Source organism: Canis lupus, chromosome 6 (assembly GCF_003254725.2).
Source record: "Canis lupus dingo isolate Sandy chromosome 6, ASM325472v2, whole genome shotgun sequence".
NCBI lineage: Eukaryota > Metazoa > Chordata > Mammalia > Carnivora > Canidae > Canis > Canis lupus.
Genome location: NC_064248.1, coordinates 5,947,459 through 5,975,450, shown reverse-complemented (window position 1 = coordinate 5,975,450; position 27,992 = coordinate 5,947,459). Strand labels below are relative to the sequence as shown.

The 27,992-nt window shown below is 43.6% G+C and overlaps 1 protein-coding gene across 2 annotated transcripts; it reads left to right on the top strand.

Moving 5' to 3' along the window:
* Positions 1–27,148, top strand: EIF4H (eukaryotic translation initiation factor 4H). Of its 2 annotated transcripts, XM_025425789.3 has the most exons (7): positions 34–192; positions 16,954–17,141; positions 18,905–18,969; positions 19,058–19,154; positions 19,501–19,560; positions 24,693–24,830; positions 25,129–27,148. In XM_025425789.3, the coding sequence occupies exons 1-7, from the start codon at positions 134–136 to the stop codon at positions 25,266–25,268; spliced, it is 747 nt and encodes a 248-aa protein (XP_025281574.1). In that variant the 5' UTR covers positions 34–133; the 3' UTR covers positions 25,269–27,148. The 2 variants fall into 2 exon arrangements, with proteins under 2 accessions (XP_025281575.1, XP_025281574.1); XM_025425790.3 differs by lacking the exon at positions 19,501–19,560 and having other exon boundaries at positions 1–192.
* The last annotated feature ends 844 nt before the right edge of the window (positions 27,149–27,992 follow it).

Below are 27,992 nucleotides of genomic sequence, written 5' to 3'. Positions count from 1 at the left end.
GCGCGCGCGCGCGTGCGTGCGTGCGATTTGCGATCAGGCGGCGCGGCGGACAGCCCCGGCGGCGGGGCGGGGGGAGTTATATTGCGGGGTCCTTCCTCGCTCACCCTGGTTCCTCTCGGAGCGGAGACGGCAAATGGCGGACTTCGATACCTACGACGATCGGGCCTACAGCAGCTTCGGCGGCGGCAGAGGGTGAGGCGGCGGGGCGCGGGCCCCGGCCGGGCGCGGGGGGCGGGCGGGGGCGGGGGCGGCGGCCTTCCCGCGCTCACCTGGGGCGGCGGGCGGCAGGGGGCCCGGCCGGGCCCGCGGAGGCCTGGGAGAGGCGCCCGGAGGGCCGGGGCCTGGAAATGGCGCGCTCGGGGAGGGGGCGGCGGCGGTTAGTGTCCCCCGCGTCCTGCTCGCGGCGCAGGCCCGTCCCTGGGTCTCCCGCCGCCGCCGCCTTTCGCCGCCGCGTCGTTTCGGCGCCGCCTCGGCCGCAAGGCCAGGCCGCGGTGGCGCTGAGCGCCCGGGAAGACGCGCTCCCGCTCCCGCTCCCAGCCCCCAGTACGGCAGGGCCCGTGCGAGCATCTGCTGCCGGGCGGAGTGGGGGCCCGGCCCGGTTCCGGCCGCCGGTGGTCCGTCTGCCCTGCGGGCTCCCGCGCTAAGGTCGGGAGGGCGACCGGGGCGTGAGTCCCTGCCCTTCTGTGTGAGGCAGGGATTTGGCGGCTCCAGCCCGGCAATGGTCCGATCCACGCCGGGAGAGGGGGACACCAAGCAAAAGAAAATACATAATAGCTTTTTTTTTTTCTTTTCTTTTTTTTTTTTTTAATTCCAGTGCGTCTTGGGAGCACCGTGCCTTATTGACAGGTGCTACGTACTATTTTTCCGTCGTTTCCCCTTCCGACCCGGAGAAGGAACCGCGCGCGACTTCGGTTATATACAGACTGTCTATAATCGAGACACCTCATTTAAAAGAGCAATTCTTGACTAATGAATAAGAAGCTTACGGTGTTCAATAGCGGGCATCCGCACTGGGTGTGTGTGTGTGTTTAATACAAGTTCCCTCACACGGAATTTAGGAGACGGGCTATAAACGTCTTGCTGTTTGTCAAGGACACACTTGGCCATTGTGTACTCTAACAGAAAGGATTACTTTGCCAGGACAACACTACAATAGTACCTACTGAGGTGTCCAGTCTCCTGGGTTGCTATCCCAAAAGTGTCTTTGGTGAAGAATGACCTTTTAATACCTAGGTTTGGGACCGGCTCAAACAAAGGCTTGTTTGGGTGCGGGAATGCACCTAATATTAATGGCACTAGAACGTGGAAGATGGGGAAGGTGGAGCCACCTGTTATTTCAAAGAATATTTTATTTGCTAATAAAAAAAAGGAATAGATGTTGGATGACACGTAAAAGTATTGCCTTTGGGGTAGGTTTCTAGACACCAAATTTGCACTTAAGTCATGTTGACATTTAATAACCAGGATTCTTTTCTTTCTTTTTTTTTTTTTTTCCAGTTTCAAGAAACATTTGGGAGTGCCCAGGAAAACTCTTACACGAGTAGTTTGATTTAAGGCAGATTCAAGGAGTTTTAGTTGGTTTGGGACTACAATAAGTTATACTGAATCTGGGGTTTGGAGTTGGTTTTTGTTTTTTTCCTTATTCTGCCTTTTGACAGATTTGCCCCTGTTCTGGTGACTTGAGGTGTTTGAGTCACACTTGTAGTGACATTTTGACAGTTGGGATGCCTTGAACAATACCAAGTGGTCAAGATGCTCTTCGTTTCAAACATCAGAAGGCAGATAAATGTTAGTCGTGTCCAGATGTAATCCAAAAACCCGTGTGAGAAAATAGCTAGTCACTCTGCATCTCCTAAGCTTTCTGATAAAAAGTCACTTTACTGTTAAAAATCTTCTGTATCTGACCTTGTTGGAGTTTTCCATTTGACTTCAGATCCGTGTAAAAACTATGTGGGAAATAGGACTCAGATTCCTAAAAGTAGTTCTGTTCTAAAAACCTATTGGTGAATTTGTGTGTTTGTGTAGACTGTCTGGAGTGGGTCCAGAAACTTCACAGAGTACCGCACATGCAATGGAGTGGTCTGGGCCAAAGCTTCCTATCCCAGAGTCCGTGTTAATTTTAATTTCATCAGATACGGAGTTATCAGTTAGTGGTTTCTCTGAAATTTAGCAAGATGGTAGGCTAGTTGATAACCTTTAGTGATAATTTCTACTGTTAGATGAATTATGTTTCCCATCAACAAATGTCTAAGTGTTGTTTGCTTATGCTGAGATACTGTGCTTAGGCATTTTGGAATATTGTCACTTCTGGAAAGCCAGTCTTGCATTGCTGTGTTTGGTATTTTTGTACCAAGAGACCTTCCCTCTAGTCTAAAACACCTTAGCTAAGTAAGAGATCTCAACTCTAAGCCACTTGGGTCATAGACGAAAGGAATAGCAGGTTTGAAATGCAATCATAATCTAAAAATTTGGTTGTAATGATTATGCATTCCGTGCTAGTTTATTTTGTAGTTGTATGTAGTGACCAGTGCTGTTGTCAGTAAGCAGTGTTAAGCGACTGGTTTATCTTCTCGATCTACAGAGGCATGTCCCTGGTAGCCAAAGAGAGACCCTAGGGACTGCATTGTTGCCCCAGAACAAGTCAAATCAGAATTCCAAATTATCTCGTTAATTGTACTAGATCTGGAGTGTTATTTTGTTCTGTGGGTTGCTAAATTTTCTTTCCTGGTTTTATTTTTTATTTTTTTTTTATTTTTAAAAAATTTTTATTTATTAATGATAGTCACAGAGAGAGAGAGAGGCAGAGACACAGGCAGAGGGAGAAGCAGGCTCCATGCAAGAAGAGCCCGATGTGGGATTCGATCCCGGGTCTCCAGGATCGCACCCTGGGCCAAAGGCAGGCGCTAACCTGCTGCGCCACCCAGGGATCCCATCTTTCCTGGTTTTAATTTTTCATTTGGCCATTGGCAATAAACTGGACAGTAACAGTGTTTTGTTTTGTTTTGTTTTTGTTTTTTTTTTTACATTTCTAACTACAACATGCTTTTGAGTGCTCCACCTAAAACTGTCAATTCTGAGAATCAGATTGGAACTTGGAGGTAACAAGAATTAAGATTGCTGAAAATGGTACCTACTAAAAACTGGTAAAACTACACATTGAAGTATTTTTAAGTTCCAGTTGAGGAGGGGCAATTGGAATTCTAACTTTTGAGTCTTCTAAGGCTTAAGCTTCGCATCTCTGTCTCAATTTCTAAGCATATTTTAAGACTAAAAAGGGGAAAGAAAACAGTGTATAAAAAGAGTAGCTATTTGCACTAATCACGTAGACTTCATACAAGTATTGAAAAGCTTATTTTAGGGGATCCCTGGGTGGCTCAGCGGTTTAGCGCCTGGCTTTGGCCCAGGGCGCAATCCTGGAGTCCCCGGATCGAGTCCCGCATCAGGCTCCTGGCATGGAGCCTGTTTCTCCCTCCTCCTGTGTCTCTGCGCCTCTCTCTCTCTCTCTCTCTCTCTCTGTGACTATCATAAATAAATAAAAATAAATAAAATAAGCTTTTTAAAAAAGGATTTATTCATTCATTCATGTGAGAGAGAGAGAGAGGCAGAGACACAGGCAGAGGGAGAAGCAGGCTCCATGCACCAGGAGCCCAACGTGGGATTTGATCCCGGGTCTCCAGGATCGCGCCCTGGGCCAAAGGCAGGCGCTAAACCGCTGCGCCACCCAGGGATCCCAAAAAAAGCTTATTTTAAAATCCTGTTTGCCTACCAAGTGATAAGTGGTTTAGGGTTATTATTATTGTCCTCTCCACTCCCTAATTCCCACTTCTTGATTCCAAATCATTATCTTCTATGAAAAAGTGTTATCACAGATACTTGGTTTTACAAAACAAGAGCCTCTGACACAGTTTGGGGAAAAGGCCTAGCTTTGGATTGGAATCAGGCAGACTGGACAGAGGTCCAGTGTCACCTGAGCCTTGATTCATGTATTAGCTGTGTGACTTGGAACAAGTTTCTTTACCTCTGAGCTTCATCCCCCCCACCCCATGTAAAATAGAAATTCCTCTATAAGGCTATTGAGAGTATTCAGTGAGATGTCTCAAGCATGCAGCACAGTGTCCATTACACTTAATAATTTGTGGATCTTGATTTATATAATATGTTGGTACTTGAAATATTTCCCTTGCATCAGTAAGAGTGGGAAAAGTTCTGTTGAGCTAGCGAGTGAGTTTTTACTTTCTGGGCAATATTTCTAGAGCCAGGTAAGAGAAATCTATTCAGTTTATGGGTATAAAGCATTTTACAAGTAGAGTACTATGTTGTAAATGAATGCTAGTTGAATAATTTGTTCTTGTACGTTACTGGTTTGTTATAATTGTGCTTGGAACATTTAATGTAAATGCTTCTGAAATTTCTAAAAACTATCTTTGCATGTTTCTATTTGAAATTAACCTTTAGTGTTCTGGGAGGACATTATGCAACTTCAAGTAGTCATCCCAGAAACTTGGAACATGTGGAACAATGGTGGGGGTGGGGGGGGCAGTCCTAGATCAGTCTCCCATCTTCCAGTTTCCAGCTTCCTCTAGAAATAGAAGAGAGTGTTGGGCAGGAGAGCATGCCAAGCCTCTGTACTTCATTTGTACAGCTGGTTAGACCTGCATACTCAGGCCACTAAATAAGTGATTGCTTGATTTTGATAGAACGTAACAGTAATACCTAAGTTGTCTTTTTTAATTGGATGTCCTTGGTTCTTTGAAGTTTTTTCCCCATGTCATGATTTCTTCTTTCTTTCTTTTCTTTCTTTTCTTTTCTTTTCTTTTCTTTCTTTTCTTTTCTTTTCTTTTTTCTCTTTTCTCTTTTCTCTTTTTTCTTTTCTTTCTTTTCTTTTCTTTTCTTTTCTTTTTTTCTTTTCTTTCTTTCTAGATTTACCCATTTATTTATTCACGAGAGAGAGGCAGAGACACAGGAGGAGGGAGAAGCAGGCTCCAGACCGGGAGCCCTACACGGGACCCAATCCCAGGACCCCAGGATTGCGCCCCGGGCCAAAGGCAGGCGCTAAACCGCTGAACCACCAGGGATTCCCAACCGCCCCCCTTGTCATGTTTTCTAAAATGTTCTTGATGGGGCCCTCTGGATATGCTCCAGGATGTTGATACCTCATTGAAAACATGGCACCTCCAGTTGAGCCTTGTATTCCAATATAGGGTACACAGTACCTGTGGGGTACAGGGTACATATTTCAAATGGATTCTTTACTAGTGCATGATCTTGTAACATAATGGGTTGGTTATTATTGAGTTCTGGAAGTCTTCAAATATTGGCACATTTTGTTTTATCATACAGCATCAAAACTCGTGTTTATTAACATCACCATTGATTTTATCAGAAACATTTCAGGTACAGTGAGGCTGTCAAGCTTATGTTGATGGATACAAGTTTTCTAAAATTTTATTTTTTGTTTAAAAGCCCAGTCTACATTTTAAAGAAAAGAAAATGTCTGCCTAATACCTAAGTCTGAATAACCATAGTTTGTCAGTTCTTCAGGTGAAAATGGTGTTCCATGAAAAGAATACCTAGTTCAGCTTGTAACTCACTTGCATGAGTGTTTTCCTGGAGATAACCATCACATTTCTGTAAGCCGCAGAAGTGTTTTGCCCCTATTTTGAAACATGGGATAATAAAAAGTGGGTCAAGATTTAAAAAACTAATCATTTTTACTGCTTGGTCAAGGACATTGTTTTTTGTTTTTTTGTTTTTTTCTTTTGAAGCTCGCTGGCTTCTTTCTCTCTGTAAATACTGTGTAATGAAGCATGAGTGATAGTACGGTTTGGGTGCCCCTGCCTTGGTTTATGCTGGGGTCAAGTGCAAGACCAGTGCAGGTCACAGGATACAGCCACTAGTTGGACTGTGAGGAACTGTTCAATGCGGAGAGGTGACTCTGGAAGGCAGAGCTAGAACCAAAGGAAGTACACGTTACTGGACTTTTACAGACTGTCTGAAAATCTGAAGGATTGCTCTTTGAGCTAAATAACTTCTTTAATGGAGGAACATCCGTGTGGTCTAGACTAGACCAGAATTTAGCAGTTGCTCGTTTTATGTGACATTTAAAAATAAATCTGAGGTGCTCAGTCGGTTAAGCGTCTGCCTTCTGCTCAGGTCATGATCCTGGGGTTCTGGAATCGAGCCCTGCATCGGGCTCTGGACTCAGTCTGCCTCTTCCTCTGGCCCTCTCTCTGCTTGTGTACTCTTCTTCCTTGCTCTTTCTCTCATGAATAAATAAAATCTTTAAAATAAAAATAAATTAAACATTTTCATACATAAACAGAGACTAGTATATTGAACCCACCTGGCCGTTCCCCGGGTTCATTTTTCTTTTTCAAGTTTTGTGTGGTGTGAGTGGTAAAATATATACATAAAATTTACCACTTTGACCATTTCTTCTTTTTTTCTTTTAGATTTTTCGTTTATTTTAGAGAGTACACATGAGCGGGGAGGGGGGGTGGGAAGTGAGCAGACTCACTGAGCACAGTTCAATGTGAGGCTCCATCTAACAACCCTGAAATCATGACTGGAACCCAAATTGAGTGCGACACTCAGCCAACTGAGCCACCCAGGTATCCCCCGACCATTTCTGAGTGTACAGCTTATGCCCACAGTGACACTCACCATCTTGTGTTGTTGCCGCCACTGTTTCCAGAACTCTTTGATTGTTCCCAAACAGACCCATTAAGCAACTCTTCACTCATTTCCATTCATTAACTTAAACCTTTTTACTGTTCTTTGCGCCTGTCTTCCTCATTGTGGGGAAGGGATAGAATATTTTAAAGCCAATCGCAGCCATCCTGTCATCTGTCTTAAGATATTTTTAATACTTGAGTATGTGTTTCAAACTGATCAAAGGTTTCTTTCTAACCACCAGTTTTTCTATCACCCGGTTCATGTTCAGTTTTGCACAGTTACCTCAAAGATTATTTCATATAGTTGACCTATTTGAATCTGCAAAAAATTTGATTACAGAAAAATTAAAGCAGAAAAGTAGAGTCTCCTATAATGACCCACCTCATGTGCCCATGACCCACTTTTTAAAGTGACCACGTTGGGATCCCTGGGTGGCTCAGCGGTTTAGCACCTGCCTTTGGCCCAGGGCGTGGTCCTGGAGTCCCGGGATCGAGTCCCCGCATCGGGCTCCCTGCATGGAGCCTGCTTCTCCCTCTGCCTGTGTCTCTGTCTCTCTCTCTCTCTCCCTCTCTCTCTATGTCTATCATGAATAAATAAATACATCTTTAAAAAAAAAAAAGTTACCACGTTTATTTCATCTGTATCTTCTTGTGCCACCTTCCTCCCACATGCTACTGGATTATTTTAAAGCACATCTTAGATGTCACATTTCATTTCATCTGGAAGTACTTTAGTATGCGTTTCAAAGGTACAGACCTAAAAGATGTGACCACAATATTATATCCAAAAACTTCCCCGTAAATATTTTTACTTCTCTAATTAGCTCCTACAGTTTGATGTACAACTGATTTGTTTGAATCAGGACCAGAGTTTGCATATGGCATTTGTTCCATGTGTCCACTAAGTCTCCTGATAAGATTCCTCCTCTCTTTATTGGTTGTTGTTGTTAAGTCAGGGTGTGTGTGTAGCTTTTTTCCAGGTACTTTTAAAGTATTTAGGGATCCCTGGGTGGCGCAGCGGTTTAGCGCCTGCCTTTGGCCCAGAGCGCGATCCTGGAGACCCAGGATCGAATCCCACGTCGGGCTCCTGGTGCGTTGAGCCTGCTTCTCCCTCTGCCTATGTCTCTGCCTCTCTCTCTCTCTGTGTGACTATCATAAATAAATAAAAGTTTAAAAAAATAAATAAAGTATTTAATCCAGAGCGCCTGGGTGGCTCACTCGGTTAAGCATCTGCCTTCAGCTTGGATCATGGTTTCTGGGTTCTGGGATTGAGCCCCACATGGGGTCCTCCACTCCGTGAGGAGTCTGCTTCTCCCTGTGTGTGAGCACGCATGCTTTCTCTCTCAAATAAACAAAATCTTAAAAATAAAGCAGTTAATTCTTGTAACTACCATGTGGAAGGTAGCTATAAGTTAGATTTTGTTAGCAAAAACAATTATTAGTAAATACTGAGTATTCATCTTAATACATACCTGTTTAAATACAAGTAACTTAAGTTTTTATGATTTTTCAAATATTTTTAAGTGAAGTATAACATACGGTGTTATATTTGTGATTTTTCAGATATTAAGTGAAGAAAAGAACTGTTAGCTTTGCATGCCTTTAAATTCTGGGTTTTGACTCTTTTTTTTTTAATTTTTTATTTATTTATGATAGTCACACAGAGAGAGAGAGAGAGAGAGAGAGAGAGAGAGAGAGAGGCAGAGACACAGGAAGAGAGAGAGGCAGGCTCCATGCACCGGGAGCCTGATGTGGGATTCGATCCTGGGTCTCCAGGATCGCGCCCTGGGCCAAAGGCAGGCGCCAAACCGCTGCGCCACGCAGGGATCCCTAAATTCTGGGTTTTAACTGGTGGTCTATCTGTAGCTGTTTGTGCTTCTCTAAATAATTGAAACTTGTAAGTTATTTGTAGATCATATAAAATTGACCAGCGCATGAAAATGTAAAGTGTTCTTTAAAATGAATTGAAGCTGGGATGCCTGGGTGTCTCAGCACTTGAGCGTCTGCCTTTGGCTCAGAGCGTGATCCCGGGATCTGGGGTCGAGCCCCACATCGGGCTCCTTGTGGGGAGCCTGCTTCTCTCTCTGCCTGTCACTGCCTCTCTGTGTCTTTCATGAATAAATAAAATCTTTTTTAAAAATTAAGATAAGATGAATTGAAGCTGATAGTACCTGGAATGTCAAATCTCAAATAATAGGCATTCTAATTTAGAGAAAAAGAACTCTTGGGTTATAAAGTTCAAAACTAACCCATAGAAATATTTACATCATAGCTTCAAGACAGATGTTTTTTGTGGCAGTACTCTGAGGACCAATAAACAGCTTTAGGTTTAAGTTTTTATTTCCTCTGAAAAATCTGGAACTTTGGATTGAATGACAAATTGCACCATGTGAAATTACTAAATTAATAACCCATTTGTTTGCTTTCATTAATGCATGGGAGTCCAAAATTTTAGTACATTGTGGTAAATGGCCTTTTGCCTAGTAAGAAAGATTTTTTGAAAGACCATGTAAATCAGAAGTCCCCCTTGGGTTTGCTGTTCTCCTATAACAAGGCTTTCAAACTGCCTGTCTTGTTGGTAGATGATGAAATCAATTTATTTTAGGGGTCCTGATGAGCTTTTTTAATGGTGAAATAGAATAAGAGACTAGTGTGTTATATTGTGAGTTTATAGTCTTACTTTTGGGCAAGCTTTTTGTTACTTGTTCATATGCAGTCAGGTAGATATGTGTGTATATGTTTGTAGTCATGATGTTGATCACAGCCAAAAATTTTTTGGAAAAACACTGAAGGACCTAATTGGAGAGGTCATCTAAATACACGTCACCCTCTCTTACATTTTACATTTTTTTGCCAAATAAAATAGCCATATTAGTAGAAGTTGTTTGTGATACTAAGGTCTTCATTCCTTCTACCCCGCTAAGTACCAGAGACTGTAATAATTCTGAAGACTGAATTCTTGCCTTAGAACTGCTTTGCATGTCCCTGCCAGGTTTCTTTTTAATCCTACAGATGAGATTAGTTTATGAAGAAATCATTCACAGCAGAAAAGAGCTCCCTGAAATAGGGCTTATGAAAAATTCCACCATTGATCCTGCCCCACCCCAGGGTTGATCAGAAACATTGGGGGCTTTCATGCCCATCCTGTAGTTATAAAGGGGTCTAATTGTGAATGCTGATTAGGGGCCTTGGAGACTGCATACATTTAACAGAGGGAGATCTACTTGGAAATGCTTTTAAACCAAGCAGTGTGGGGCTGGTTTTCAAAAAACGTAAGCTACAACTAAAATGTCATGTGATCTTTGGCTCCTGGAACAGAAAAAGGGTGTTAGGGTTAAAAAACTAAGGAAATCTGAATAAACTGAACTTTAGTTGAAATTTATTGATACGAGTTCAGTGATTTTTTTTTTTTTAAGATTTTATTTATTCATGAGAGAGAGAGAGGCAGAGACCTAGGCAGAGGGAAAAGCAGGCTCCCCGCAGGAGCTCAATGTGGGACTTGATACCCAGACCTGGGATCACACCCTGAGCTGAAGGTAGATGCTCAACTGCTGAGCTACCCAGGTGTCCCAGGTTCAGTGATTTTAATCAGTGTTTAATAATATGTTAGTAGTAAGATAAATCAGTATATATGAAATGAGGGCTTGACATTTATGAGTTAAACCTTTTTTGCTTATTTTCTAGAAACCAAATAGGTTGCGCGTTATGACCATTACTTTTTAATTTTTTTCATTTTAAGCATGTTCAGTGGACTTTGTTGCTTACTTGCATTTTAATCTTACAAAGGCAGTCTTCTGTTTTTGTTCGTTTGTTTTTAAGCCCAGTGAGGGGCTGGAACTCAAGACTCTGAGATCGAGACTAGAGCTGAGATCAAGAGTCGGGCTCTTAGCCAATTGAGCCACCCAGGCTTGTGATTTTTATATAGGATCCAGCGTGGTGCCACATGTCAATATAATCTATGCTAGTAAGCATTTCTGGATGGCACATGAAAGAGCAGATTTGTTGATCAGCCCTGATGATACTGTGTCCCTAACCTAGAGGTAATAGGAGAACACCTGATGTTGCAAATACCAGAGAAAGGTTAATACTCTGTACTGGATATCTTGGCAGTGGTCTTGAATTTACAGTGGCAGCAACAGGGCTTAAATTCTGTGTAGTTTCTTATGGCACCTAGAAATCTTCATAAAGTCCTTTCTCAGAAAATAGCTTATCGTGAGTCCTTCCTTTTTCCTTATCTTTTATTCTTGGGAAGTAAGTCTGGGGCACTTTTTCTCTTGAATCCACTTACTGGATCTAATCCCAGCCCGAATTCTCTCTTCTCTTGCTTTTTTTGTTTTTTGCTTTTTCTAAGATTTATTTATTTATTCATGAGAAAAAGAGGTGGGGGGGAGCAGAGACACAAGCCGAGAGAGAAGCAGACTTCCTGCAGGGAGCCCAACATAGGACTGGATCCCAGGTCTCCAGCATCATGCCCTGGGCCAAAGGCAGACACCCAACCGCTGAGCCACCCAGACGTCCCTCTCTTCTTGTTTCTTTTTATTTATTTATTTATTTATTTATTTATTTATTTATTTTTATTAAAGATTATTTATTTATTTATTTATGATAGACATAGAGAGAGGCAGAGACACAGGCAGAGGAAGAAGCAGACTCCATGCCGAGAGCCCTATGCGGGACTCAATCCCAGGACTCCAGGATTGCGCCCTGGGCCAAAGGCAGGTGCTAAACCGTTGAGCCACCCAGGGATCCCCTCCTCTTGTTTCTTACAGCCGCCTCTTCCAGGCTCCTTTCCTCCTTCTGGTCTGTGTATTCGCAGTTACTGTCTGCTTAGGAGTTCAGTGTTTCCCTGTGTGTGTGGGAATGCGGAGTGGAGTGAAATCTTGGTTCCTGGCGGCTCCACCCTGCAGAAACCTGTTCCTGTTACTGTCTTTCGGGTTGTCTGCGCCCTTTGTTTTGGGATGTGGTTTCTCCTTTCCAGAGGAGACCTCTTCAGTTGAATTATCTGCTCCTTAAGGGCAGGGACTGATTCTGAGATGTGAGCCCTCTGTGCCTGTTCTGGCCTTCATAGATACTGCATATATTTAGTTAATTTGAGTGAAGAAAAGTGATTTGTCTCTCAAGGATTTTGGTCACACTTTGAGTTGAAAGTTAGATTTCCTTAGTTACTAAGGATGTAATTTATGACCTTAAAACTCGTATATGTTGTTTTGAAAATTGGCGGGGGCACCGCAGTGGCCTGCTGCCTTGTTCATCTGTTTCTGCCGGTGACCTTGAGCGTGTTTAGACTTCCCTGTAACATTTTAGAATTGTTATTAAACTTTTATAAAGCAGTCAAGATTTATGAGGTGGTTTTATGATCAGTTTTAAACTTTATAAAATAAAGTTTTGAAGTATTTGCGTAGTCACAGACACGAAAACTGAAGCACAGAGGTAATTTGGAAGCAATCCTACACAGGGCTAAGGTGTCAAATGAGTCTTCTCTCCCTGTCATTTTTAACCTGTTCTAGAAAGTGCTTTTGTGTAACGTAGCTTGTTCAGTTAGGGGATAGTCCGTATAAACCTTAATGTCACAGTTATCTTAGGACTTTCAGCTCAGGATTTCCTGGCTTGGGGATTTTTTGGTGGACTGCTAACAGGATGTAACATTTTATGACTTGTATGTGTACTCTCTGGTGTGTCTCCCCCACTCTTGGTTCTCAAGTTGCTGGCACACTGGTGACTTCCACTTTCCACTTCTAACTTTGTAACTTTTGGAGCCAGTAAATTTGGAATCTAGGGAGAGGGCCCTGGTCCCACTGCACTGACTGCCCCCACGTCTTCAGTGAACTACCTACTCACTGAAAAGCTAAAACATACTTAAGTCCAGTAGAACTGACTACATCAGATCAGGTGGTATTTAGGATGATTGCGGTGACTCTTGGGAAAGGTCTGGAATTGTCAGCCACCAGCTATTTTGTGAGACTTGGGTGAAATGAGCAGGTTAATGGGCTGGGTTAGCTGTTCCCACATTTTTAGCTTTTTTAAAATACTGCTTGCCTGAAATGAGATTCTTCAATCTTCCCAAAGCCCGGGCTGGCTTCTTACCTATTGCATTTTTCTAGCGCCCTGTCATCTAATTAGCACCCTCACCCCGCCGGGGAAGCAGTCCTTATCAAGGCTCCCTGACCTCAACCTTCCCGGGCTTGTATCTAGCATCCTCCAGAAGTTCTCGTGTAAATGTTTGATGCGCTCTTTAAGCAAGCCCTCCATATTCCTGATTCATGGATGTACACCTGCTGGATTTGTCAGCTCTCCATCCTTACCTTTACCTTAGATTAAAAAAAAAAAATCATTGCAGCTCTTTGCCATATGTGTGTGTGTACATAAATACACAAATATGCATGCGTGCATGCTCATAGTTATTCGTATTTTATATGTGCTACTCACTTGTGAGCTGCTTGAGGGCAGAGGACTGTTCCACCAGATGTTTAGTAAATATTGAATACGTGAATTTAAAGTTGTTAAAATTGTTAATTCATCTTGTGTTTTGACAGTTTTGCAAATGCTTATGCTTATACTGTATCTTACATAATCAGTATTCCGTCTCAAAGAGTATCTTACTGAAAATATTTTAACGTTTAGGGGTGCCTGATGTCTTAGTAGGTTAAATGACTGACTCTTGATTTCAGCTCAGCCCATGATCTCAGGGTCATGGGATTGAGCCCCATGGCAGGCTCCTTGCTCAGCAAGCAATCTGCTAGAGATCCCCCCCCCCCCGCCCTGCTTGCCTGTGCATGCTCACGTACTCTCTCTAATAAATAAGTAAATCTTTATAAAATAGTTTAAGGTTATCAAGATAAGAACAATGGTGTTGCAGAGAGTATTGAAGTCAATTTACTAAACTCAGTGGGACAGGGCTGGGGAGTGGGAGCAAGTGGAATGCAGTCCACTTGAAAACAAAACATAGGATTTCTTATCTGCAAGAGGTGGAATTCTGAGTCACTAAACTTAAAAAATTTTAGTCAAGGGGACGCCTGGGTGGCTCAGCGGTTAAGCATCTGCCTTCCGGCCCAGGGTGTGATCCCGGGGTCCTGGGATCGAGCCCCACATCAGGCTCCCTGCATGGAGCCTGCTCCTCCTTCTGCCTGTGTCTCTGCCTCTCTCTGTTTGTCTCTCATGAATAAATAAATAAAATCTTTAAAAAAATTTTTTTTAGTCAAGAATTACGTCATGATTTGGTTCTTCGGCTAAAAACATGTCTTAAAGAAGGTTACCTCAGGGGGCAGCCCGGATGACTCAGTGGTTTAGCACCACCTTCGGTCCAGGGCGTGATCCTGGAGACCTGGAGACCTGGAGACCCGGGATCGAGTTCCGCATCGGGTCCCCTGCATGGAGCCTGCTTCTCTCTGCCTGTGTCTCTATGAATGAATTAAAAAAAATAATAATAATAATCAGGAGTTTAAAAAAAAAAAAGAATGTTACCTCAGGAAAGATGGGGAATCTCTTTCATGATATTTCTAGCAAAATGGGATTAAAAAAACAAATTACTAAAAAAAAAAAAAAAAAAACAAATTACTTTCTGTGACTTGTATTGATGCTTGCCCTGCAAAAAGGGTAACTTTGAGCAGATCTTTGTTGTGAGGAGACTTATTTAAAATGAATTTTACGTGTCTATAAAAAGAAACACCACTTCCCTCTTTTGGATTTTTTTTCCTCTCATGTTCTGCAAATATTGGGAACATTTTCAAATCCACAGTGAAGTTGAAAGAATGATAGAGTAGACACTGTTAGAGTCACAAGGCTCACATTTGCCTTATCTTTTTTTTTTTTTTAAGATTTTTTTATTTATTCATAGAGACAGAGAGCGAGGCAGAGACACAGGCAGAGGGAGAAGCGCAGGCATCATACAGAGAGCCTGACGTGGGACTCGATCCAGGGTCTCCAGGATCACGCCCTGGGCTGCAGGCAGCGCTAAACTGCTGCGCCACCGCCACCGCGGCTGTCCTATCTTTATAGGTACCTGCACGCGTCCTTTATGCTGAACCCTCTGGGTCTCTCCTGAGAACAGGGCCATTCTGACCACAGTACCAGTTACCACTCCCCAGAAATTAAACATTGATGCAGTGATAGCTGTTCATGCCATATTCTAATTTCTCCATCTGTTTTTTTTCTTTTATAGCTGTTTGTTCCGGGATCAAAGATGATATGTAGCATTAGTTGTCATGTTTCATTGATCCCCCTGCCTTTTTCACGATTTTTGACATATTTGAAGAATCTGTGCCAAAATAGAAGGCACAGTGTAAAAGTTTGTCAGTTAGCGGTTAACATGGTGATGGCCAGGTACATTTTATATTGGTGGTTTTGATGTCCATTGATGAGACTTGCCTGAATCAACCACTGCTGTTTTGGTGGGTACAAGTAGTGATTCTCTTTTTTTTCCATCTTCCTTTTTTTTTTTTTTAATTTTTTTGAGAGCACAAGAAGACGCAGAGACGCAGAGGGTGAGGGACAAGCAGATTTCACAAATAGGGGCTCCATCCCAGAACCCTGAGATCACGACCTGAGCCGAAGTCAGAAGCTTAACGAACTGAGCTGCCCAGGCACCCCTAGAGTACTGGTTTTCTATGGACATGATTCCTTTTACATTTATTAGTTGACATTCTTGTTGATATAAAGAAGAGCTCCCCTCCCCAATCATTTGTTCTAACTTATTATTTTTTTAAGATTTTATTTATTTATTCATGAGAGACACAAAGAGAAGCAGAGACAGGCAGAGGGAGAAGCAGGCTTCCTGCAGGGTACCTGATGCGGGACTCGATCCCAGGACCCTGGAATCATGACCTGAGCCAAAGGCAGACACTGAACTACTGAGCCACCCAGGTGCCCCATGTTTTATTTTTTAAAGCAATTTTAAGTTCACAGCAAAATTGATCAGATAATACCAGTTCCTAAGGGTGCCTGCATGGCTCTGTCACTTGAGTCTCCAACTCTTGGTTTCCCCACAGGTCATGATCTCAGGGTCATAAGATCAAGCCGTGTGTGAAGTCTGCTTCTCTTCTCTCTCCCTCTGCCCCTCACCCCCACTCACTAGATCTCATTTGCTCTCAAATCAGTCAGTCTTTGGGGAAAAAAAGAAAATGCAATTCCCATATTTGCCCTGCCATCACACACACACAGGGCCACAGATGGCCCTGCTGTCAACACCCCACAGCAGAGCAGTACATTTGTTACAGTCCGTGAACCTACACTGACATTGTCATCACCCAGAGTCCATATTTTACATTAGGGTTCACTGTTGGTATACATATTCTGTGGATTCTGACAAATGTGTAGTGGCCCCAATTTATTTCTTAATTATCTATAAAACATTGTGAACCTTGAGTTATAGGTGTGATGATGATAATGTTACTTCCCTGTGTGTACTGTGCTTCAGTCAGTGTTTAGGGGCCTTATATTTGTTATTTCTCAGTAACTCAAGCTCTGTATTAATATTAACCCAATTTTACAAATAAATAAAGCTTAGAGAAGTTGAGTAACTCATAGGGTAGAGTGAGTTGGTGACAGCTGGGGTTCAAACCAGAACCTGTACAAATTAGCAATGAGATGTGGTAGAGTCAGTTTCTGTCCTGCTTTTGCCACTTTTGAGCCTCATAACCATAGACACATAACCACTTATTATAGGGGAGGTTGCTATTGAGGATTAAGTGGATTAGGTAATACGCATTTGAGGACCGGTGAAGTGTGCATGGGCAGTGGTGGAAGGTAGTATGTACATGGTACTTGCTGTATAAAATCTAAAATTTTTATTCGAGCATTTGTATTATCCACAGTGTGACAGTAGCAAGAAGCAGGTGTGTTACGAATGGGTTAAACTTCAGCAGCTTTACAAATCCTTTCTGAATACAGTGTGCTAACTCTGGACAGTCCATTTCCGCATGTATTAGGATGATCATGTGTGAAGAAGGAGGGTGTTTTCTAAGGTTTTAGGATATAAATCTTTTGCAGGTAGTGAATCTAAGTAAATAGAATGTAACCAGTTTTGCAAGGAGGGTATGTCCTACTTGGATTTGAATTTCCAGGGAAATGAATATTTATATAGATTGTGTTTCGGTGGACATTTCTGTCACCAAAACCTAGGCACCCTGGTCAGGAATGATAGTTTGGAAGACTTGATAATTTCAAGGTGTTATTGTGTCTTCAAGTGGAATGATTCACATGGGTGGTGTGGCTGAGTGGAAGACCATTTCCTCGTTCCTGCTCCGAGGCAAGTAGACTTGAATCCTGTCTGTTTCCCCTCCAGGTCCCGCGGCAGTGCTGGTGGCCATGGTTCCCGCAGCCAGAAGGAGCTGCCCACAGAACCCCCCTACACAGCGTATGTAGGAAATCTACCTTTTAATACAGTTCAGGGCGACATAGATGCTATCTTTAAGGATCTCAGCATAAGGAGTGTGCGGCTAGTCAGAGACAAAGACACAGACAAATTTAAAGGTGAGTTTGGGGGTGTTCTTTGTACCAATGTAGAGGGAGCATTGAAACCAAAATGTTAGGGAACCAGAGAGCTCCAGTTATGAAAGTGTTCTAAATATTTGCCTGTCGTAGCTGAAATAAACAGGCCTTTAGCTCATAGTCTTTCAGTTCTACTTGGGGAAGAAATGTCTACACATTATCTGGTTTGTAGAAATACACAGTATATATATGACCGAGTAAATCTTTTTGCCTGACCTAGCTATCTTGTCTCACCAGTAAGGGAGTTCCCTGAGAGGGGAATGAACAGATAAAATTGAGGACTTTGCAGGTGCATTTCACCTTGGCCCGACTCCTTGCATATTTCTTTATAGTTTTCCTGTAATCTAGGTATTTGTGTGGAATAAAAAGAAAACCTAATAAATATTGTCACTCTACATTTGTGGCTTTGGAGCATGTGTGTTTGGGAAAGGTGAGGAGTGGTATGAGAAGTGGAAGTTTCACTCCTCTGAATAGTTTTGCAAATAGGTGGTACTTTTATCATTTTGAAAGTTTTTTTTTGGCTTTAGAACCTGAAGCCTTGTTTTAAGTGCCCAAACAATGAAAACAAATGTATCCATTCTATTGTGAAAGTAAGCCCCAGCCAGTATCCCTCCCTGAGGCACCAGGAGTGCCTGGCTTCAGGGGAAATGGGTGGGGGAGGCCAGCCTTTGGGCTGAGTCTGTAGAAGCAAGTTTTAGTTTGTCTACTGGAGGGTCATCCTCAGTTTCAGCAACTCAGGAAGGGTGAGATGGGTGAGTGGGCTTTTGTGGCCTCTTTGAACTTGCAAAGTGGTTTCCTCAAGTACTCCAGACATTGAATCCACTTGCAGGGAAGGTGGAGACTCTACAGCTAAGCAATGCGTTCTTTAAGTAGTTAATGAGTAGATGGTGAGCAGGACGAGTTTGGACCCAAGCCTACAGAGCACTTGCGGTCTAGTGGGCTTTGAAGGTGAAGTGTAATCATCACACAGGATAGGGATATACAGGGTGGAAGGGTGTTGGCATGGGGTGCAGTGTGAGCGTATTGGGGCAGCGGGGATGCTTAACCTGGATTTAGACACCAGGTGGCAAGGACAGACCATGGAAAGTGTGTTGGAGGTAGAGGGAGAAGCTAATGCAAAGGTTGGAGGTGAGAGAAGGTGTGGTTTCCTCTGCCTGGGAATGTGCTCCCGGGCCTTTGTCAGAATCTGGCATCAGGGACACAGATTGTGGGTAACACGTGTTTGGACCTAGGCCATCTGTCTTTTAACTAGCATCCCAAAGAGGATGCCCTTGTTACTGAGGGTATATTTCTTAGTTTTATAAAGCAGATTTTATACCAACTACCTGAGTACTAAGTAGTAGGCACCTTCAGCCTATTCCTCCAAAGCATGTTTGGTATTGAATGTGAAATCTGTCTTTAAGCCCCTGTTGTGTTATATTAAAGTTACTCAAAAGTCAGTCCTGACAGCTCTTCAATGACTCAGGAAAGGTTTGAATATTATGGTTAAAATTCATAAAAAGAAACCTGTAAAAACGGAGCTGCCAAATATCTCAATGCCTGTTTGGCTCTTTCTGACAGAATATAATTGAGAGGGAGGAATGCCAGTCAGGTATTTTGTATTTATCCGAAAGTGCAATCTCACTTTTAGGCTCTACTAGTCTAGTGTCCCCTAGATACAAGAGTTGGGAAATGGACCCGACAGGAATCCCACCATGTCTTCACCTAGAATTCCTTGAGGAAATTGGGGTTTGTTTCTCTTACAGGATTCTGCTATGTAGAATTTGATGAGGTGGATTCCCTTAAGGAAGCCTTGACATACGATGGTGCAGTAAGTATCTTCAGGTTTTCTGTGTCATGTTAGAAGTTGAGATGTTTTTTTCCTGCCAATACTTACACTATTTTCCCCTTATCATTAGCTGTTGGGTGATCGGTCACTTCGTGTGGACATTGCAGAAGGCAGAAAACAAGATAAAGGTGGCTTTGGATTCAGGAAAGGTGGACCAGATGACAGAGGTGATTGGTTCTTCTAAAATTGAACATAAACTTGCTGTAGCCCACTGATTACAACTCTTGAAGGTTACTAGTAAAACTATCTTACAGGTCTGATAGGTTTTTGTGAGTTTTTAAACACATGTAAAAATCTTGAGAATGGATGGTGCTTCTGCAAGCCTGGAGGGTTTTTTGGTTTGTTGTTTGGGTTTTTTGGTTTTTCAGGGTTTTTTTCTGTGGCAGCAAGAACTCTTATAATTCCGGTGAACTTCTCATCACATGAGTTGTCCATCTTCCCACTGAATTTTTCCATGTTTGTGCAGCAAGGTAATGGTACAACCTCAACTTTATCTTTCTTGTGTATCCTCAGGAATGGGTGGCCCTGGAGAATCTAGAGGTGGATGGGATTCCCGGGATGACTTCAATTCCGGTATCAGCATTTAGAATATTGCCACTTAACCTTTTTCAGTGGCCTTGCTGCTGTTGTACGTTTGTTGTGAGTAGCCCGCCCGGCCGGACCGCTCCATTAGCTCATTCCACAGATGAAACTTTCCCAAAAGGTCCCCAGGCATGCACCAAGCCTCTATTAGAACCTGAGTGTTTGGAGTAGGACTTGAGAGGTTCCCCACTGGGCAGGGTAGACTGATCCTCCATCTTGTCTTACCTTGCCTTGGCCTACAGTTATCATCCAGGCCTTGGTCTCAGGAATCCCCTTGGCAGCGCTAGGGTGCATGGTACAAATAGAAGCTCTGCTACTTCTAGAAATAGCGTGGAGGTTTTGGAAGCTTACAGAAAGCTTTGTCACTTTAGTTCTTGGTGACTCCCTCTTGCATGGTTGAAGTCCTGGTGACCAGGGTTTTTTTTCTTGAAGGGCATGGAACTCCCATCCCTTCATGGTGGACATGATCCACTTGACTATTCCTTTTCTTAACCTACCAAGACAGGCTGTCAGGTGCCTCTCTGTCTTAACATAGGAGATCAGTTTGCGTGTCAGGCCTCTGCTTTGAAGGGTCGGTCTCCTACTAAACATTTTTTAATCTTTTTTTTTTTTTTAATTTTTATTTATTTATGATAGTCACAGAGAGAGAAAGAGAGAGAGGCAGAGACATAGGCAGAGGGAGAAGCAGGCTCCATGCACCAGAAGCCCGATGTGGGATTCGATCCCGGGTCTCCAGGATCGCGCCCTGGGCCAAGGGCAGGCGCCAAACAGCTGTGCCACCCAGGGATCCCCCTCTTTTTTTTTTTTTTTTTTTTTTAATAAAAGTAATTCACATATGCAATAAAAATATCAGTTGTAACAGAAAGGTGAAAAAATGAAAAACAAATGTTTTCTTCAGACTCTGCACTCCCCACTATATAAGATGGTGCCATCAGCGCCCCCACCCACTATCATCCTCCCCCCACCCCCCATCAAACCAAATTCAGCATAAAGTATTTGAGTATTTGGTAAGTATTGGAAGAAGTAGGACAAGCTGTTGTAGATCAGAATTATTAAAAATTCCTTTCAGCACTAATCTAGCTAAACAGATGACTGCTTATATCTGTTGAATAACTTAATTCCTAAAAGTCCTCTAGCCAATCAGAAATGAGCTTATTCATAAAAGTACAGTATGATCCAGTAAACCTGTAATTTTATGTATAAGCTAGTCTCTGATTGAAACATGCAACAAATGTCTTCTCAGTCAGTCCAGGTGCAGCCCTTAGTGGCCTGATGAATAGTGGTCTTGAACCTGCTGGTTTTGAATTCCTGGGACTGGAGGAATACACAAGCTGTGGCTCTGGATATGTGGAGGTTACCTAAGGACCTGCTGCCTTAGCTTGGGCTTGTACTCTTCTGGAACAGAGAACACAGCCAGAGGCCTCCTCAACACCCGCCAGTTTCAGCGTCAACTGCAGTGTTTGGGGGGTATCTGAAACCCAAAGTGCCCACATGGAGTAATGCCTATATGTGTTATTTGTGAAAATAGATCTTTTCTGTTCTTCAAAGAATGATGCTTTGTTTTTTACTTAAGATTTTACTTATTCATGAGAGAGGCAGAGACACAGGCAGAGGGAAAAGCAGGCTCTGTACAGGGAGCCCAATGTGGGACTCCATCCCAAGAGTCCAGGATCACGCCCTAAGCTGAAGGCAGATGCTCAACTACTGAGCCACCCAGGTGTCCCAGAATGATACTGTTTTTAAGATGATACATGCTCATTGTAAAAAAAAAAAAAAAAAAAGACAACTTAGAAGATTCTCATGAGGAGTGTGCCTCCCAAAAATCTGTCTTCAGACTTTGTTTTGTTTTTTTTTAAAGTTTTATGTATTTGTTCATGAGAGACACAGAGAGAGAGAGGCAGAGACCAAGGGAGAAGTAGGCTCCCCATAGGGAGCCCAATGCAAGACTTGATCCTGGCGTTCTGGGATGCCCTGAGCCAAAGGCAGATGCTCAACTGCGAGCCACCCAGGTGTCCCATCTTCATACTTAATTAAAAGATACTGACTAATGTCATGCCTTGCTTTTCCCTCGTCATCTTCCCCTGCTCCTATCACAAGCAGTTTGGGAATGGGGCTGTTACTTGCTCTTAACATGCACTGGGTATTTTTCCTCCATTAGACTGTCTCCTGCCACCTGGACAAAGCAGCAGTTGTCTTTATCTGCCTTGTCAGTGTGAGTGTGACCTGCTTACTGGTACACACTGGTAGCAAGAATTATGTGCACAGGGGAAGTGACTTCCATGTTCACGTGGGAAGATATGCTTCCCAGTTTATTGGGGGGGGGGGGGGGATATGTCAGGTTAAATGTTTGAATACCAGGCAAGCTTATTTAATAAACAGTGTGAGCTCTGATTCAAAAGATTCTGTAAAGAATCTTCGATCTGACTCTGCGCGTCCTAGTGTATTTTCCCCAACTCAGTGCTTCTCTTGGCCTGAATGTTTTTGAAATTGTTTTCATTACTTGTTTTGTTAAAATTGATGTTGTCCAGCTCTTTTTGTGATACAACATACCAGATACAACGTAACTTGATCTCTTCCCAAATTCCTTGGCCACCCTTAAAGAACAGAAAAATAACATCCTTGCAAAAAGAATCATTCTCCGTATCCAAGGGAGTTAAGTTTAAAAGTACTGGGAACAGGGATCCCTGGGTGGTGCAGCGGTTTGGCGCCTGCCTTTGGCCCAGGGCGCGATCCTGGAGACCCGGGATCGAGTCCCACATCGGGCTCCTGGTGCATGGAGCCTGCTTCTCCCTCTGCCTGTGTCTCTGCCTCTCTCTCTCTCTGTGTGTGACTATCATAAATAAAAAAAAAAAAAAAAAAAAAAAAAGTACTGGGAACACCTGATAACCAGACACCAAACCATTGCTCCTGGGGAGACAACAAGGTCGGATTCCTGAGAATCTCTGGTCATAGCATTTTTGTCAGCCAGGCAGTGCATACTTTCTTGTATGGATTTCTGTTTAAAGACACCTTAGTTCATATATACTGTTGATTCACCTGACCATGAACTCATGGCCAGCAGCACTAGAACTCTGCCCGAATGGAGCTTACCTAACTCGTACTTTCTCTGTGAGGCACAAGACCACCTTCTTGCACTTATACCAGACAACTCTTTGGCGCTCTGTTCCGAGGAAAAGCACAAAAGAGCAGAAACCTGGCACTGAATAGATTGAAAAGACATTTGTTTATGGTCTGAGCAAGAAGGCCGAGGGTTGCTTCATTTGACCTCAGCTGTAAAATGTGCATTTCAGGCAGCTCCCATCTTCCACCACTCTATGCATGTCTAGAAAAGCAGAAGTGCCAAAAGTATTGGTTTTAGGGTCGCATTCAAATGCTAGCTAGTAGACCTATTGGCAAATATGAAATCTACAAGTAATGGGGATAAGACCACATCTAGAATATTCCTCCAGCTCAGGATTTTTTTTTTTTTTTTTAATTCATGAGAGACACAGAAAGAGGCAGAGACATAGGCAGAGGGAGAAGCAGGCTCCATGCAGGGAGCCTGATGTGGGACTTGATCCTGGAACTCCAGGATCACACCCTGGGCTGAAGGCAGACACTCAACCACTGAGCCACCCAGGCATTCCCTCAGGATTCTAAATAGAGTTACGTTCCTCAGAAGCTTTAAGCAATGGCACCATCCTTAGAGTGAAAGTAGCCCTTTGAGGGCTGAGAGGGAGTAGGCTCATTTGTTTGATTACATTTTTGTCAAAGTTTTGACCGAATGTGAACTCTAACTTCAATGGTCTATACTGTTAAAAGGCTAATAATTAATTAGCTCAGACCCCCCCTCAATGAAAGTCTTTCAGTAAAAAGGAAGCTAAAGAAAAAAGCTTCAGGGCCCGTGGGGGGCTCAGTCGGTTGGAGTGTATGCCTCCAGTTGGTGTCATGATCATCTTGGGGTCCTGGGATTGAGCCCTGCATCGGGCTCTCTGCTGTGGAAAATCTGCTTCTCCCTCTCCCCCCACCCCCATTTGTGTTCTCTCTCATTCTCCCCCTCTCAAAATCTTTTTATTTTTTTAAAGATCTATTTATTTATTTGTTCATGATAGACATGGGGAGGGAGAGAGAGAGAGGCAGAGACACAGGCAGAGGGAGAAGCAGGCTCCATGCCAGGAGCCCAACACAGGACCCCATCCTGGGACTCCATCCCGGGACTCCAAGATCGTGCCCTGGGCCAGAGGCAGGTGCTAAACCGCTGAGCCACCCAGGGATCCCCTCAAAATCTTTTTTTTTTTTTTTTAAAGGAGGGACACCTGGGTGGCTCAGCAGTTAAGCATCTGCCTTTGGCCCAGGGCGTGATCCTGGATCCCAGGATCGAGTCCCACGTCGGGCTCCCAGCATAGAGCCTGCTTCTCCCTCTGCTTGTCTCTGCTTCTCTGTGTGTATGTGTCTCATGAATAAATAATCTTTTAAAAAAAATAAAAAAGGAAAGAAAACTTAGGCTTCTTAAAACCTATGGAGAAAATCATCTACACACGAGCATCATAATACTCTTAGCACTCATAATGAGGCACAGCTTACTTTGGTAACTATTTTAGCAGAGACCCTGGGAACAAGGAGAAGCACTTCCTCTGGAAGAGGTGGCATATATTGGGAGTGAGTCCAGCTCCGTAACTACTTTTGTTTACAGCACAGGTGCTTAACTTTTAGAGTGATCTGCACCTGACACACAGCAGAAAAACAGATGATGGGGTGTTACCCAGAGGTGGCGGCGTGTTTAAACTTCGGGTTTGTCTTTAACAATCAGAGGTTTATATTAGAAGACAAAATAAAATGGGCTTTGAGGATTTTTATTTTATTGTAAGCCTTATTAGATTATAGTCTTAGGTGATTTTCCTCCCACTTTTCCTGCAAGCTAAGGTTTAAACAACTTTTTTTTTTTAACCTAAAAACTGTTAAAAATACGTTATAACTGAAAATTACCCAACATGTTCACATTGGACTCCTTTCAGTACACTTTATTTTCCAAAATTTCTGATGTCGGACAGACTGAATTTCTAATCAAACCATCTACACCAGCTGCACTGTCAGCTTTGAGACAGGAGCTTAAAAAGTAATCCAGTGTCCTCTTCCTTCTTTAGGCTTCAGGGATGACTTCTTAGGAGGCAGGGGAGGGAGTCGCCCAGGTGACCGGCGAACAGGCCCCCCAATGGGGAGTCGGTTCAGAGATGGCCCTCCCCTTCGAGGTTCCAATATGGACTTCAGAGAACCAACAGAAGGTATGGCACTATTTTGTCAGCAGAGGGTATCTTGTCCTGGTACTCTGGCTGTACCCCCGCACACACAAGGCTTCTTAGGCCATGGACAGTGGCCTCTGTGGACCACCTCTTAGTCTTAAATAGTAAGCTTACCTTCTTACCTCTTAATAGAAGGTTTGGGGATAGGGTAGATCTTCAAGGCGGGCATGTTGGTTAGAAAGCGGGCTGGGTTGTAGGGGCTGCCCTCCATTTGGTCATTTTGCCTGGATGGGGAAGGTGGTCCATTCTTTATAAACCACCGTTGGTTTTTCTCCCACAGAGGAAAGAGCACAGAGGCCACGGCTCCAACTGAAGCCTCGAACAGTTGCAACGCCCCTCAATCAAGTAGCCAATCCCAACTCTGCTATCTTCGGGGGAGCCAGGCCCAGAGAGGAAGTCGTTCACAAGGAGCAAGAATGAGCTTGCGGTTGGGAGGGAATGGGGTGTGGGGGAGTTAGCTCGAGACCACAGCCTGGCCAGCCCCTTGGGCTGGCAGTCCTGCATCCACCATTCCTGCGCCTGACCTTTGTCCTCCTTTCTTACAACGGAAACACAGCTTGTGAGCGCATGTCAGCAGTTAACAAGTGGTTTTTAGTACATTCTTGGCTTTGCTGAACCTATCTAGTGCCTGTTTCGTGCTTTTTTTTTTTTTTTTTCTGCCATTCCTTTCGCCTTTTCCTTCTGTCTTTTCTCCTTCCTGCTTCTTGTTTCTTTCCAGTACATGAGTGTCTCCTGAGGGACAAAGCAGCCACCCATGGGCGTTCTCTGGATGGAGGTGCTGCTCCATTTTTCTCCTTTGCTTTCTCTCTTTACTTTCTCTCTTTACTTTAGAGCACTGGCCAGACCCAGGTGTTTCTTTGATTTTTCTCAGCGCTTCTCTTCTAACCTGCATGTAGAGTTCTGTATTGCTGTGGCTTCCATGGGGAGGGGGAAAAAGATGAAGAGAAAAAAAAAAAAAAAAAAAACAGGAAAGAAATCACAAATTGGGTAGCATCTTTATTCCGCTGTGATCAACATACAGAATTTAAGGCACCTTGTTTTCAAAACAAGAGTAAAATACCTGTTGATCCTTGCAAATTCCTTCCTATTCCTATTTATAAGCAGCCTTGTCTCTGTTACTCCTGCCCAGAACGGACTTTTCAAGCAGAAGAGGCTCTCAATTCAAACATGGAACCCAAAAGAAGGGGATAGGGGTGTGGAGTGTCGGTGAGGAACTTGGATCAGGCCAGCTGAGCACATTGCTGTGTTCACACCCGCCAGTGTCCCAGGCTGCTCCCCTCCTCCCTGGCAGTAGTAGACGTGCCTCTGGCCGGCTAGACACAGAACCTCCATCTGCTATCCCTCCTGCTGGCCAGGGTGCTGTGGGGGCACTGATGGGTGGCCGTGGCAGAGCCGTGCCAGGGCTGCACTGCCCCTCCTCAGATCCCCGCCATGCGTGGGTCCCACCTCTCTCCCTTGAATTTGTCTCTCCCCCCGGTGTAATAGTGAGATACTGTGCTTCCCACCTTCCCTGAGTTTTATAATGAAAATGGGCCTAAAATCTGGCACTTTATTGTTTCACTTAATGAATTGAGGATTCTACTATGCAGGACTGTCCAGAACCTTCAGATAGCTGGTAGGTGGCTGTCTGTCACTGAGTCTCCTCTTTGGGACAAAGTTTCTTGATCCCACACACACTGTGTTCGGCACTTGGCCAGGGGCCCGGCAGTGTGCTGGGCCTTTGCCTTTGAGCTGGAACACACCTGTATGTGAACAACTTCCAGTTCCGCAGCACTGAGCCCTGCTCCTCCCCTTGGGAGCAGCTTGGGGCCTGCCAGCAGCTAGAGCCTGGGGAAGAGACCCTGGTGACCAGGGGCCACGGGGTAGCCCGGCCTGGGCGGCACACTGGGCTGCGGCAGTGCTTGTCACCAGCTGGCTGCCTCGGCTTCTCTTACCGTGTCTTTGTCCTAAGGTCTCAGCAATTACAGAACTCTCTCCCCTCCTTCCTTTCCCCCTGCCACCTCTGCTTCTGAAATAAGAACCATTTGTGTGACACCAATACTTAACTTAAGAAAGACATGCATTATGTGGTTGTAATCAAACCTGATGCTTTCAGATGACCTACTTACATCTTCAATGTGGAAAAGATTAAGAACAAAACAAAATCATCTAAACTTCTGGGCCATCCAGTTGACTTTTAAAACATAAGAATGGAATTCCAAACACTTAACACATTCAGCTATATGACAGAAAGTAAATCTATGGATATGGTATTTTGTGAATGATCTTTTAAATAAAAGAAAACCTTACGTAATATTTAATGCTTGTCCTTATTTTTGAGTTCTTTTTACCTGCCCTCATGTGGAATTTCACAGTTTTAAAGTTGGGAGGTGATGGCTGAGTTTCATAGAGCATCCTTCACCTGCAGTGAGAAAAGTGTCTTGCTTTTGCAACTTAGAGGAGTCATGAAATTAAGAGGGATGCCTGGGTGGCTCAGTGGTTCGGCAGCTGCTGCCTTCGGCTCCGGTTGTGATCCTGGGATCTGGGATCAAGTCCCACATCGGGCTCCTGTGAGGAATCTGCTTAGTCCTCTGCCTGTGTCTCTCTCTCTCTCTCATGAGTAAATAAGTCCTTTTTAAAAAAGTCTTCAGAAACACCTTCTACAATGTCCTTTTTTAAAAAAAAAGTTATTTTAAGAGCCAGTGTTGGTTAGAAATGATACCAAGGTTTTCCTGCTTTATTTATTCATGAGAGGCAGAGGGAGAAGCAGGCTCCCTGTGGGATACCTGACGCGGAACTCGATCCCAGGATCCTGTCTTCTCTGTCCCCCTGTGCCTCTTGACAGGCACCTATTCCCTTGGTCCATAGTGTTTGTACGATACTAAATTTCATAGAAAGCATCTTCATACCTGCATCTCATCCATAAGTAACTGAATTAAGAGAGGAGGGCACGTCTTTGCCCAAATAAGCACCTAAGTAAATAGGTTCATTTTCATAAAAGTTTGAGCCCACTATGAATGTTCTGGAGATAGGTTTAGACAGACCATTGGCCTGGTTCCTCTGCATTTTCTGTCCCTGCTGCTCTTGAACTGCCTTAAAAGGAACCAGATTTATTTTTTTAATTTATTTTTATTGGAGTTCAATTTGCCAACGTTTAGCATAACA